General features: G+C 42.1%; 1 protein-coding gene across 8 annotated transcripts in view; it reads left to right on the top strand.

Moving 5' to 3' along the window:
• Positions 1 to 15,016, top strand: part of ANKRD26 (ankyrin repeat domain containing 26) — a 161,797-nt gene that overhangs the window by 78,384 nt on the left and 68,397 nt on the right. For 7 of the 8 annotated variants that reach the window (XM_075015007.1, XM_075014997.1, XM_075015014.1 and 4 more), the window contains 4 exons: positions 2,516 to 2,549; positions 2,773 to 2,914; positions 5,708 to 5,924; positions 10,520 to 10,703. In XM_075015007.1, coding sequence (XP_074871108.1) covers positions 2,516 to 2,549; positions 2,773 to 2,914; positions 5,708 to 5,924; positions 10,520 to 10,703 — 577 coding nt within the window. The remainder of the gene's footprint in view (positions 1 to 2,515; positions 2,550 to 2,772; positions 2,915 to 5,707; positions 5,925 to 10,519; positions 10,704 to 15,016) is intronic. The other variant, XM_075014981.1, reaches the window with a different exon arrangement.

Here is a 15,016-nt window from a genome sequence, read left to right as displayed (position 1 = left end):
GGCTCTCGTTCCAACTCTGCAATGTGAAGGGAGTCCCAAGAGGGCTCCAGTCTCAGGCCCATGTGGAGGCTAGTGCTGCAGGGGCCGCTGCTGTAGAGCTCTGGCCTCAGCCCTGTGCCATAGAGGGGGGCCTCAGCCCCATGCTGTGAACTGAGTTCCAGAGGGGTTCCAGCCCCAGCCCTAGCCCTGTGCCGTGGCTCCTGCCATGTGCCGTGGCGGGGGCTTGTGCTGCAGGGACCCTCATGGCTGGGCTCCAGCTTCGGCCCTGTGCCATGGAGGGGAGCTCCTGGAGAGCTCTGGCCATAGCCTCACACCATGGTGAAGGCGCCGGGGGGCTCCAGCTCCAGCCCCATGCTGCTGCAGGGGCTTTGTCAGGGGAGGTTCTGGTCCCACACCTGCCCTCCAGCTCCTTCCTTTGCTGCCTAAGTGGGAGGAGGGGTAGAGCTGAACTCCAACTACATTCCATTAAACAGTGGGACAGACAGCTCTCCTTTTATAATTGTATAGATTATTGTTTCGTGTTCCGTGGTCTCAAAAACACTTAAAAGCACTGTTTTAGAGAGTCCTCTTAGTGTATTTAAGAGCTAGGACCACCAAATTTGGTATACAGCTTTCTTTTATCATGACTTTCAACAATCTAAGGGTTTGATTGTGTCCAGGAAAATGGGATGTGCCTGGAATGGGATTGTCTCATAAAACCAAACAGGAAAAAGACTATTTCTATGCAGATGAAAGGGCCTGGCTGGGAGTGTCCCTTCCCCTCCTGTCTGAGACTGCCCAAGCCTCCGATCTGCAGGTGCCCTTTAGGGAGGACAGAGTGGGGGCTGAAGCTCCCCCCCCTAGATTTACACAGGGATGTTGCTAGCTGTTCTCCTTCATCACTTTCAGGGAGCAAAAGTGCACAGTTTGCTGCATTCCTTGCTCTGACTGGAGAGGGACAGAAAGGGGAAGAGCAAATTACCTTGATACAAATCTGAGGGGGGGCTTTGCACCTCCACCCTTCCCGCACACACAGACCCCTGCCCTGAGCTTCTCCTCACTGTCTACCCTGACTCCTGAGCCCCTGCCCCCCGACCACAGATACACCCTGATACTCCCCAACCACCTGTCTTGAGATTCTGCACTCCACCCTAGAGTTAAATTTCTTACAAGTACTGTTGTATCACAACCCTGCCCCCTGCCAAAAGCCTGCCCTGAGGGAGCATCCTGTCATGAGATGCAATACTATAAAAGTTACCTGTTATAAATTTGTTATTCACCCTTGGCACTGAAACGAGATAAGCAAGAAAAATAGGATGAACCTGCAGTAAGATTAACCTTACAGAAAAGAGGTAAAATGGAGAAAATTGGAATGTTGCTTTTAGCAGCTAAGGTAATCAGTGCCTATGTTTGAAAACTTCTAGGTGGTAAGAGATAAGATGGCCAAATTTGGTAAACGGCTTCCTCTTATCATTACTTAAAGAAACATAAGGGTTTGATATTTCCAGGAAAACAGGATGTGCCTGCAATGGGATTGCTTCTCATAAAACCAAACAGAAAAGAGACAGAACCACCAAATCATACAGTCTTCAAAACTGACATACTGAGGAAATGCTGACAAACTGAGTGAAAATGAGCTTGTAAAATAGGATGAATCTGCAATAGGATTGTGTCTCAATAAATCTCACAGAAGAGTGAAAAAGGGAAATTTGGAGTAGTGCTCTGTTTTAGCACAGTCAAATCGTGCTTCAGGGTTGAAAACTAGAATAGAATATAATTGCAACCCATATTGACTATAGCCATTTTTTTCCTTAAAGTTTAGTGAATGATAATAGTTTGTAGGGATGAAAAAAATACTTAATTGAATTCTCATTTAAAAATTTTACTGAAAACTGTTAAAGGGAAAAATTTTAAGTCTCTTAAAGAAATCTGAAATATATATTAACTTCATAAAAATAACCCTGTTGCAAAACAGTCACTTAAACAAAGCATGTTTCATTTTTATTAAAAAAAACGTAATTAAGGAGACCCGAGCAATGCCAGGAACCTGTGCTAGTGATTTTTATATACTTCCTCCCTCAGTCATCTCTTTTCGAAGCTGAGTAGTCCCAGTCTTCTGTATTTCCTCATGTGGAAGCTTTTTCCTGTCTCTAATAATTTTTGTTTCCTGTTTCTCTGCTTCTTGCAATTGTAAAATATCTCTTTTGAAATGGGCAGATGAGAACCACATGCTGTGTTGAAGGTGTTGGTTTGCATTGGATTTAGATAGTGGCATTGTGATATTTTCTCTCTTATCTATCCCTTTTCTAATGGTTCCTAAAATCTATTAGCTTTTTCTTTTCACTGCTGCTGCACTTTGAGGAAATGGTTTCGGAGAACTAGCCACTGAGCATCTGAGCCCTTGTTCACATGTCCTGCAAAATTGACCTTAAAAGAAGACGCATTTGCTAAAGCAGTATTTTCAGAACAATTGTACAATTTTACTTCTGTCTTAATATCTGTTTTTCAACACCAATATTTTATTTTTGTTTTGTAGACCTGGAGCCAAAACAGTAGATGAAAAGAGCAAGGTACTGTAAAATTGTTCAACGTACAAAAATATTGCTTTAAATATTAAGCACTCATAAATTGGCATGGTGTTTCAACAGATATGTGAATCATTATACGTTCTGTGAAGAGTTTTTATAGCCTATGACGTTTGAGACCACAATGTGTGAGAAATAGTTGAGTATAGTAGCCCTATTTTTGTTCACTTGCAATATTTTCACTCATGAAATTATGTTTTGTTTACAGATTGGCAAAACAATGGATGTTCCAGATGATTTTGATGAATTAACCCAGTCTTCTGATACAGCTACAGAGGACTTTGAGTTGCCTGCTGCAACCTTTAGAGATGCCATGTTGCTTATAGAACAGCTTAGTCTGGATGGCAAAGGTAAAAGAGTCAAAGTTCAATAACAGCTGAAAACCAGAGATTTCAATTCTCCAGGCAACATTAATATCTGAAATGTCATAGTGTTGGAATTATAGGCACCTGACCCAAAAAGGAGTTGTGTGGGAATCACAAAGTTATCATATGGGGTTTGTGGCATTGTTAACCCTTACTTCTGTTCACCTAGCAGAAGCAGCATTGCTTTCAGAGCTGGGCAGCTGGAGAGTGGCAGCCACTGGCCAGGAATCCAGTTCCAAATGCAGAGCTACCACAACCAGCAGCGCAGAAATAAGGATGGCATGTTATTGTCACCCTAACTTCTGCAGGACAGAAGAGCAGTAAAATAGCACTACTAGTAGTAAAGTGCTACTTTGCTGCTTTTTTAATTAGACTAGCATGGCTTTCTCTCTGTTACTTCTGCAGGGCTGCCTATAGAACAGGGCTGTTAGACAGAAGCTGCCACTCAGCTTGAAAGAGCAGTACAGAAGTAAGGACAACATGGGTATGGTATTGCCGCTATTACTTCTGTGGTGTTGCTGGCAGGATGCTGCTTTGAGAGCTGGGCGCATGGCCAACATTACAACTACCACTCTACGTTTGTCCAGCTCTGAAGGCAGCATAGAAGTAAGAGTGGTGATACCCTCACTCTCCTAAAATAATTTTGTGATCCCCCTGCAATCGTCTTTTAGGTCAGGACCCCAATTTGAGAAATGCTAGTCTCACCTGTGAACTCTTATGTGCGTTTACTCTATGCTATACAGAGTCCAGATTTTGCCATAGGACACCAGATTTTGCCATAGGACACCAGATTTTGCATGGCTGTGAATTTGCAGGGCCCTACTCGTAGACTGGGTAGAAAGGTCTATTCCACCTTCCAAAGAATCTCTAGAAGTCCTAGAGCCAGCCACAGAACAGAAAGAGGGAAAATCTCAAGCACAGGTGTTAAGGGTATAACTACACTGCGGTTAGAAACCTCCAGCTGGCTTGTGCCTGCTGACTCAAGCTCACAAGACTCAAGCTAATTCCAGTGTAGATGTTCCAGTGTTTAATTCCACTGTAGCTCTTTGGCTCAGGCTGAGCTCTGGGTCCCTCTTATCTTGCAGGGTCCTAGAGTCTGGGCTCCAGCCCAAGCCTGACTGTCAACCCCATAATTAAACAGCCTGTTACCCCACAATCTACAAGGCTGAATTAGCTGCCATGTGCCAACTTTGGGGTTTTAATTGCAGTGTAGACACATCTGTAGAGACATGCCACAGGAGCTTCTTCCCATTCTCTAAAGATATTTGGAGCTTTAGCTACATATTTTGCTTTTCTCCCCATTATTTGTGCAGTGTACAAGCAACAGCCAGACACCTTTAGCATTGTCACTTAAATAGAACATGGTATCCAGGTTTGCAGCAGCAGATGACTCCTTTGTTCTACCCCAATACTGCATACATAGCCTTAGTAATACCTTTGTCATGGAAAGCAGAAACCAAACTTAGTATCTGCCTCCAATTTGCACAGAAGTCATATAGCTTTGCTGTATAGTCTTTACAGTCTCTTTATTACATCAAGCAATGACTGCTTAACATGTCACAGAAATTTCTCTATTAGATATTAAAAAAGAAGATTCTCAAAGACATTAAATACAGTTAGGTGCCCAGTTCCTCTGAATTACTTTGAAAATCTCCCCCCTGTACAAGCATGCATTTTGTAGTATCTTCAAGCATGCATTCACAGTCACTGAAGGGGTAGAATGTTTTATGCAAACACACACAGTAGCTACGTCTACACATGAAGCCTACATCGAAGTAGCTTATTTCGATATAGCGACATCGAAATAGGCTATTTCGATGAATAACGTCTACACGTCCTCCAGGGCTGGCAACGTCGACATTCAACATCGACGTTGCGCAGCACCACATCGAAATAGGCGCTGCGAGGGAACATCTACACGCCAAAGTAGCACACATCGAAATAAGGGTGCCAGGCACAGCTGCAGACAGGGTCACAGGGCAGACTCAACAGCAAGCCGCTCCCTTAAAGGGCCCCTCCCAGACACAGTTGCACTAAACAACACAAGATCCACAGAGCCGACAACTGGTTGCAGACCCTGTGCATGCAGCATGGATCCCCAGCTGCCGCAGCAGCAGCCAGAAGCCCTGGGCTATGGGCTGCTGCACACGGTGACCATAGAGCCCCGCAGGGGCTGGAGAGCGCGCGTCTCTCAACCCCTCAGCTGAAGGCCACCATGGCGGACCCCGCTATTTCGATGTTGCGGGACACGGATCGTCTACACGTGCCCTACTTCGACGTTCAACTTTGAAGTAGGGCGCTACTCCCATCCCCTCATGGGGTTAGCGACTTCGACGTCTCGCCGCCTAACGTCGATGTTACCATCGAAATAGCGCCCAACACGTGTAGCCGCGACGGGCGCTATTTCGAAGTTAGTGCCGCTACTTCGAAGTAGCGTGCACGTGTAGACACGGCTAGTATGTATCTATAAACAGGTTAGTACTTTGCATTATGAAATAAAAACAGTTTTAACATTGCAGTTTTAATGTAAATGATAGTTTATTTAAATTCTGCAGTGAACAGAAGTATTAGAAAATATTTTTCTTCTGCAGAGATACAAAAGAAATCTTCAACTAAGTATTATGTAAGCATTAGTTACATTGGATACTACATAGTGCTGAGTCATTCACATTTGTTTCTAGCTACAGTATATAAAATTAAAACAATGTGAAGTGATGTTAATTTTCTTACCATTTGAAATCTGCACATATCTTTACTTTGTTGATTTTCTTCACAAAGCAGATTCAATTACACTCTTGAAAATTCAGAACTTATTTCATGGATATGAACGGTTAATAGAACATGAGAAGGGCCGCCATACACAGCTCTTGGGAAAAGTCAAAAAGCTGAAGAATGAAAAGAGAGAACTACAAGCAGTGTTGGAAGAGACCAGAGAATTGAAATCCATGGTGGATCACCAAAAAATGGAATGGGAAAGCGATGTCAGCAGTCTCAAGTATGGAATCTTAAATTCTAATCAGCATTTTACCATGTTACTTTGTCAGAATGCAAACAGTGAAAGGGATGCTGGAATTAAAGTCAATGCGACATTTAGCGTGCTTTTAAGTGTTAAGCACATTCTTAAGTATTTTGTGGGATTGGGCTAGTTCTCATCACTTTACAAGATTGAGCTCAGAATTTTTCAGTCAAAAACTTACTGTCTGATAAGTTTTGCCAGATATTTTCCATGAAATATTTTTTCAGTAAATTGGTAAAATGTGGAAAATGAGAGAATGATTTACTTGGAGCTGAAGTGATGTGAAGTGCATCGTTGCCCTTTTGCTGCTCTGTGCTAACTCTTACTTAGGTAAATCTTAGTTTTCCTCTTCTTGATTGCCATGGTGAGAACTCCTCCTCCTGTTTCAGCCTTTCGTGATCTCAGTCACACTAACCATAAACAAACCAATTATATGAAAGAGACTATGGCTTCTGCTAGACTTTCACAGCAAGACTTGTTCCATACTGTTGTTTTTCAATCTTCTGAAAAATATAGGACCATGAGTACATATGAACCACATCTACATGAGTGGCTTTTCCCGGCAAAACCAGGCTTTTTCTGGAAAAAAAACATGGAGCATCTACATGGCAAATGCACTTTGTTGTCAGTTTGTCAACAAAACTCGGCACATCTGCCAGCAGCGTTATACCTCTTCCCATTCAGATGTAATGCCTCTCTTGACAGCGTTCTGTTAACAAAACAGCTTTGTAGACACTCTGGGCTCTTTTGTCAACTGACAGGGCTTCCAGATCACTGGGCAGCCCTGTTTGCAGAGCTTTCAGTCAGCCGTTCTGTCAAGTGAAGGCCAGGCAGTCTGGTTGCTCTCCGTCAGAAAGCGGATTGATCTTTCGATCTGCTGTTAGGTGTAGACGCATCTGTCAACAGAAATTTTGCAGGGAAATCCCTTCTGACAGTAACTTGTGTTGACAGAAGCTTCTCATGTAGATGTGACCATAGTGCTTTACAGGCAAATAATGTGACAGATTCCTGCAATAAAGAGTTTCTTGTTTAAATTAGCCTTGTCTTAGTTGGGATGGTTACAAACCAAAAGGAGGTGGAGAGAGTATGGGAAACTGAGGGTTCTTTTGAATGGTTCTTCTATTCCTGCTTACCAGCATTTCACTATGTCTTGGAGCCTAATAGTAAAACTTTCTCAAAGCAGTGTCTGTTCAAGTCTTCATGTACCATTTGCTAGGTGTCTCTTCAGTGTTTCCAACCATTCTGAGGATGAGGCTTTATAAGGGGGCATAGGTGCCATCTCGGTTCCTTTTTAAGATGTACCAGACAAAAAAGTATTAGAGAGGTAGCTGTGTTAGTCTGTAGCTTCGAGAACAACAAGAAGTCTTGTGGCACCTTATAGGCTAACATATTTTGACTAGTCTAAACATATTTTAGACTAACAGATACCACCCCCCTACTCATGCACCTGATGAAGCGGGTCTTTGCCCATGAACGCTTATGCTCCAAAATATCTGTTAGTCTATAAGGTGCCACAGTACTTCTTGTTGCAGACAAAAAAGGAAACACATCAGTCTGTCCAGATGTGGCTTTTCTGCTGTTCCTAGTGTCTTGAGCATTGTTCAGTGAAAACCATAGGCAGAGAATGGGGAAACATTGCTGGCCCCCACTGAATAGATCACAGAAGTTATGCATGGGAGGAAACATTTAGATTTCTCCCTTAGCCCTGTTTCTTTCAAGCCCAGCTCTCTTCCTAGCATCAAATGCCCATATTCAATTCCTGAAATGCTTGGGAGATAGGCTCTGTCATTCTGGACACTTCATCTGCTGGACTTTCACACCAAGGACTCTCAATGAGAGGCATACTAGCTTATCCTTGCTCCTCCTTAGAAGCCAGTGGACGCCATTCTTTCCAGTTTTAGGTACCAGTCTTGGTCCTGTGATTTCCTTAAGCAAACTGAAGAACCTTATGGGCCACTGGAAATCTTATCCATCTGTGTCAATTTCAAGGAAGAAAACAAAGATGAAGACAAGCACAATTAGCAGTGAAAGTTCCCTTATGTCAGTTTTATTGGATCCATCTGATTTCTGACACAGCCTCTACAGTTCCAGCTTCAACATCAAGGACCATAGGAGTGAACCTATACTGTTCTGATCTTGAGCATGTGCTCTGGTTCTGGGTCCATCTTTGGACCCAAAGAAGAGTCTTTTTATAGTTGATGTGTATTATTTGACTTCCAAGAATTCCTCAGATCTAGGTATTGAAGAACAGAGAAGTCTATGTCAATTCCAAGGTCTTCATTATCTTCATCAAAAAAAAGGGAAGAACAGAGTACATTATTGGTATTTCTCCTAATTCATCTACTCATCCTAAAGGTATGTATACACTAAGAAATCAGGTTGAATGTAAGGTCAATTTTGTAGCATCCAGTTTTGTAAAGACAAGGGTGCATGTCCACAGTCTGCACATGAAGTTGATGGAACGCATCCCCATTAGGGTTGCCAGCTTGGACTTTGTCAGCAATGCACTGTGGGTACCTGTTTCACAGTTTCTGCTGCTCTGCTGCCGTTTGAGGTTTTTCTCCAGTGTGACAAAAACGTGCTGGGGTGATTATGGGTATGTGTCATCAGCACCCCATAGTGCACTTGGTTTGTCCTCCTCCCTTTGGAAAGCAGTGGCAAAAAGTGTTTTCATGCCATTTTTCATATCTGTGCAGATGCCATTGAAAGGCTAGCATGGAACCCAAACATGTTAGAACCATTGTGGCAAGTATTCTGAGCACCTCACTGATTGTATTGCAGTATGTGCAGAGCTTAAGCAGCCTGAGGAGGACAAATATACGAATGTGAGACACTGCAGTGGAGGACCAGGGAGATGCTGGCTGCACTCAGTGCTTTCGTTGACCTTAAGAACTCTTAAAGTTGATGGAATGGATGCTGTAATATTGACTGATTCCTTAGAAATTTGACCTAACTCACCTAAGTTCAACCTAATCACCTATTGTAGACAGAGCCTCTCATACTGTTGGCAAATGTGTGCACACAACCCAGAATATCTGGTGATTAACATCAAATGAAGAAAAGACAGGAGTTTTTAAGAATATTTGTCTTAGGTTTTAGGAAATGCTTAACACAAGTGAGTATTATGTATTTACATAGGAAGAACATTTGCGTTATGAAAGGATGCTGATAAAAAGCTCATGATGTCAAGCTTGCTGGCTTTATACAAAAAGAGGTGTACAAAAATTCTGAACAAGTATTAACAGTCTTATGCCTTCCTAATGTTTATACATTATACTGTATACATGGTTTAGTTACCAGCTATCTCAGGTATCCATTTTAAATCACTGTTGTGGAAGAGATTACAAAGGACTGCTTCTCTACCTTTGATGCTCATAATTATCTCAGGCAAGACACTTAACTTCCCCCATCCCTCACCTCCCTTTCTGTCCTGTGTACTTGATTTGTCAGTTTTTACTGGACATTTTTTGGGACTTCTGTGCTTATAGATGTCAGTCTGTACTGGAAATGCTATAGATCTGATGAAGTGGGTCTGTCCCACGAAAGCTCATCACCAAATAAATCATTTTGTTAGTCTTTAAAGTGCTACATTTCTGCTGTTTCGTTTTGTTAGAATACAGACTAACATGCTACCTCTCTGTTTGTATTTTAGTAGTTAAAAAATAATTGGAAAAATATTGAGCACAACTTTAAAGCAACCATTTGCAGAGGAGAAAACATTCTGCTTTTTGTGAGGCATGCAGTCAGTTTATTCATAGAAAAGTCTCGTTTAAAATCTTATCAGTTTTGCCTTAGCCAGTTACTTGACTGGTAGTATTACCTATATTTACTATTGTGAATTCCTGGTGAACATTACAGGTTCACAATAAAGATATTTAGTTTAAGATAGTTTTCAAGTTTTAACTTAGTTAGATTGTGAGCAATATCTTCAGCTACACTAAACTGTTGTAGCTCCCCCGATTCATGCTAGTTGAGAATCTGGCCACATGTGTTGTATCTAAGTTAATTGTTCTGTTTTAATATGCTTTGTTCAATATTAGTACTTAGAAAGACTTAACATTTTGGGCCAGGAGAATCAACATTAACATTTCCGGAAGGGGCAAGGAGAATTCCTTCCTTTTTCTCAGTAGTTTTCTATCAGGTTTAGAATTTGGCCCTTATTGCACTGGAGATAGTTAATGAATTTTAAGTAAGGCTTAGTGTTGATTATGTAAAGAAATATATTTACAACTTTGTCTTTTTTTATAACTTTACAACCAAAAATTGTGATAATTTAATTTAGCAAGTTTAATATAGTAGTGAGCTTATGTGTTATGTGTCTTCATCAAAACTTTTGTGCAGCTGACACCTTTGAGGTGACAGTTTTAGAAATCAGTTTCAGACTCACAAGATAGGAATTGAAGGTGGTGCAGATTTTTAAAATGTGTTTCTTCTGTTTGGTTTTTCAAGCTGCATATTGTGGATTTTTTTTTTACCAAATTTTTTAAGTGTCTGAAATATCAACAGTTAAAATTCATGATAGGAGCAAGGATGTTCAAGGTCTTTGGTTTTAAAATATTGTTGTTAAATACCAGGTTTACTTTGAAACAAGAGGAAGAAAAGAGAATGAGTACAGAAATGCTGTATGAGAAAAATAGAGACCTGCTTAGAAAGAAAGAAGATCAGTACTGCAAAGAAATGGAGGAGAAACAACAGCTTGAGCTAACCCTGAGGAGTCTAGAAGTGGAGTTGAGAACATTGAGAAATCACTTGAAACAGGTTATTGTTTATTAAATCTTAAAATATAGAATTCAACACAATCACCTTTTATAATACGTTTCTTCCAATTAGTTTTAATTCAGATGGTTGTTCTAATATGTTTTAAGAAATGGGTTTTAAGATGCTTATTCAAACATTTATAATGGTAGCGTATCGTATACCTGCATGAAATTACAATTATCTAGCTATGCTGAAAGAAGGACAGGAGACACTTTGTTATGGGTTTAATCAGGCTACAACTTTATTTAGATATCTGGGACTGCCTGGTAGATAAAATGTACAGTGCATGTAACCTGCCCTTTGTTTTCCTCTGATAATTAACTGAAGGAGTGCTTTTACTAGCTCCTTCACTTTTCCATCCACGTGCCTCGAGCAGATGCATTGCCAGGACCTTACAGTCCAAGGGGGGCTTAAATCAACTCTTCCCGCCTCCCATTTTCATCCAGGTTCCTCCAGCAAATCAAATGCTGGAACCTTTATCAACCACCCTCCTCTGAGGAGGGGTGAGTATAATGTTGGGGGATTAGCTCCCTGCAGCACATATTGTAGGAGTCAACACTACACCCAACTCATTCAATTACCAACCACCTTTCCTCAAGTCTTTTCCCCAAGCCATTTATCCATTACAGGATGCCATCTTCTATGGAGTATTTGCACTGATCATCTGTTATATACTTAAATAATGAGTTGTGACATGCGGCCTACCACCCATCACATTATGCATGAAAAGAGCCCACCTGAACCTGCTGTGAGGAAGGTGCAAAAGACACTATCTGCACCTGGTCAATATGGTAGTACTGGTTGAACCTCTGTGATCTGGCACTCTCCCATCTGGCAACATCTGTAATCCGGCATGATTTTAGTTAGCCAGAAGTCCAGTAATCATGGGTGTGGCTAAATTTCCTGTGGTCCCATAAAGTTTGTTTACAGCCACCAATCCTGGCTCTCAATGTTCTGTGCTGTTGTTTATTTTTAATTTACCCCAACTGTCTAAGAGACCAGTAAGCAGTGAAACTGTTGGTAATGCTGCTAGACAATATTGACCTCCCATGGTCCAGCAAATTCTCTGGTTTGGCACTGGTCAGGTCCTGAGCGTGCCAGACTGGTTTTACAGGGACCTGTAAGTGAAAAATTCCTCTCTCCCTGCCCCTCCCCCCACCAAGCAGGTTGGCTAGCATAGAGCAGAAATAGCCAATAACCAGCTATATTTTTCACCTGAATAGGGAGAAAGAGTGGGTGCTGCCTGGCCTGCTCCATCTAAAGGGGAGGGTCCAGCCACAGGCTGACCTCTATAAAATCCATCATTCCTGGGTGGTGAGTCTGCCACCATGCTGACTCCTTTTCTGCCAGTTTTCTGTCTCCTCTCCAACCCCCAAGCCATCAGTAATTGCTGTCCTTTCTCAGCCAGCCACACAAATACCCCTCCAGCTCAAGATGCAGAGCAGTGATTCTCTTTCAAGATCTGACAGCAGATTCTAGCACTCGGTAGCATATACATTTTGAAAACACCCTGCTTCTACAGATCCGCCCTATGCTTTTTTTTTTTTTTTGTCATATTGGTCATATTATTTGCTGCATAAAGTCATTAAAGAGTCTGTAGTCCCTGCACCTTTCAGTATCTGTAATCTGACAACCTTCAGGATCTATGGCTGTGTCTACACTTGCATTCCTCTTTTGAAAGAGGTATGTAAATTAGGGAAATTGAAAATGCAAATGACGTGCAGATTTGCGTATTTGGCATCTCATTTGCATATTCTTATTTTGAAATAGCTTCTTTTTCTAAAGAAGAAAACCAGTGTAGAGACTGCTCTTTTGAAAGTAAACCCCATCTTCAAAAGAATCCTTCTTTGCTTTTTTAATGGGAAGAAGGATTCTTTCGAAGATGGGGTTTACTTTCGGAAGAGCAGTCTTTACACTGGTTTTCTTCTTTCGAAAGAAGCTATTTTGAAATAATAGTATGCTAATGAGGTTCCAGATACGCAAATCTGCACCCATTTGTATTTTTGATTTCCCTCATTTGCATAGCTCTTTCAAAAGAGGAATGCAGGTGTAGACACAGCCAAAGGGGAGGCTTATTCAGATCCCTAATGGTCACTGCTTTCCAGGTGCTATTGAAAATGTGGCACTAAGCCAGGTTAAAAATGTGGCTATGTGGGGGTGACATGCTTTATGAACTTCTTAGAGCAGTGGTGTCCAATAGGAGTTCAAAGATCACCACACTTGGGGTGTCATCTTTCCCTATTTGCCACATTCACCACCACCACCCACTTCCTCCCTCTAAAAAAATGCCTTTTTCCCCTCCCCCAGAGCCAGATGCCCCCTAGCCCAGGGGCCAGCAATCTTTCTCAGGCACCTAGGCCTCCTGCCTGGGCTTTCCCACCCCTCTGCCCTGCTTCCCCCATTACTGGTGGAGCATCCACTGCAGGGGGCTCCAGCCCTGGCCTAACGCTCCATCAGGGCCCCGTGGCACAGGCTTGGTCTCCAGCCCAGTGTTCCAGCAGGGGCTCTGTGGCAAAGGCTCAGGTCCCACCCCTGGACGGGGGCCCTGTGGCAGGGGCTCGCCCTCCGGCCTCAGTGCCACACTCTGGCAGGGACCCCACAGCAGAGGCTCAGACTCCAGCCCCAATGTCGCACTCTGGCAGGGGGCCCACATCACTGGCTCAGGCTCTGGCCCTGGCTCCATGCTCTGGGGGAGTCCTTTGACAGGGGTTTGGGCTCTGGCCCTGTGCTCTGACAGGTGCCCTGCAGTAGGGGCTCGGGCTCCAGCCCCATGCTCCTGTGGTGGGGGGGTCAGGCTCCAGCCCTGGTACCTTGCTACGGTGGGGACTGTGTGGTAGGGGCTCAGGCTGCAGCCCAGCACCACACTCCAAGAGACCTGTTCGCCACAATGCAGACTCCTATTTGCCATGTGTGGTGAGTGGAAACCATATTGGACACCATGGTCTTAGAGTCTTCTCATCTGAAGTGAAGAAGATAAATATCTGCCTATTGACTTGTTTAGGTTCTTGACAAAAATATTTCATCCTGCTTCCTTGAATTTCGAGGAATAATACATGTGTATCATGTTTCTTTTTAACCTCGTAATGGAGAACAAATAAGAAGTTGCCTTATAAAGATAGGCAGTCATGGAGACATATTTTAGTGACATCATAATTAGTCATGTAAACAAAGATCTAGTGTTTTGTGATGTCAGATGAACACAGCAAGAGAGGCAGGTGCAGATATGGATGTATCATTATTCATAGTATTTCCAGATTTTTATTTTTGTAAAATTAAATAGAACAGCACTGTTAATTTACTGCTTATATTTTCAGTTTTTCCATATTTGCCTTTTTGAGTTCAGTTTTAAAAATTGCTAAATAGCCTATTTTTCACCCCTCTCTGACCAAGTCAGTATGAGAGGTAGAATTTATAAATAAACATAAAGAAATCAAGAAAAGGTTTTGATCTCACTCCAGGACACTCTGTCAATTTCTCCTGATCTTTTCTTTATAATTTTTTTCCTGGAATCCCATTATCTCCAGCTTAATATTTTGCATGGGAATTTGGAATAAAATACCTTTAATTAGCTGAAAAAATGTGGATTCAAGAAATATTTGTTCAGCCTGCTATTGTGTTGCTAGAAAATGGATATTCTCAGAGTTTAGAGGGCTCAAAAATTTCCTTTTGACTTTTTTTCTGTGTGGATGGTATCAGATTGCCTGCCAGATCTAAAATTAATACAATGAAGAAAGTTATTCAGCCTTATCAGGAGCCCGTCTCCTCTTTCTCTAGTCCTCCTCTTAAAGGCTCTGTTGCCTCTGCTCCTTTGTGCAAAGCACATGTATCCAGCAGACAGGAAAGCAGATTTCCTTCCCCTCTTCTGTCATTTTCTATTCCTCCTGTGAAAGAGAACTCACCTAGAAGGATTAATTTTCCTTCACCTACTTTAAACCTGGGGTTCCAGAGGAAAACACCTCAGGAAATAAAAGTCCTTGTGAATTCTGTTCGACAAATGGTAAGAATTGTCTCTCTTGCTGATGTCCTAGCTATGAGAACTGATTATGTTATTAATAGAGCCCTCCAAATCTGTCACTAACCACTTTATGTCGACAGACCACATTTGTGGATTGTGTATGGATGCAGACGTAACATTTGTATCTTTGCTGGGTTTTGGCTATTTAAACTTTTAAAATGGAACCGGAGTGTCCATTCCAGCAAAATTATTCTTTATTCAGTACCAAACTGGAAAAGTAATGTATCCTTATTTAATACTTGGTGATCAGTTGTTCACTTGTAGCTACCTTACATTTTCAGTACCAAATTACTTTTCC

The sequence above is a fragment of the Carettochelys insculpta genome, chromosome 1 (genome assembly GCF_033958435.1).
Source record: "Carettochelys insculpta isolate YL-2023 chromosome 1, ASM3395843v1, whole genome shotgun sequence".
In the NCBI taxonomy this organism is placed as follows: Eukaryota; Metazoa; Chordata; order Testudines; family Carettochelyidae; genus Carettochelys; species Carettochelys insculpta.
Note: the sequence above shows the minus strand (reverse complement) of the source record. Positions and strands in the feature narration are given on the sequence as shown.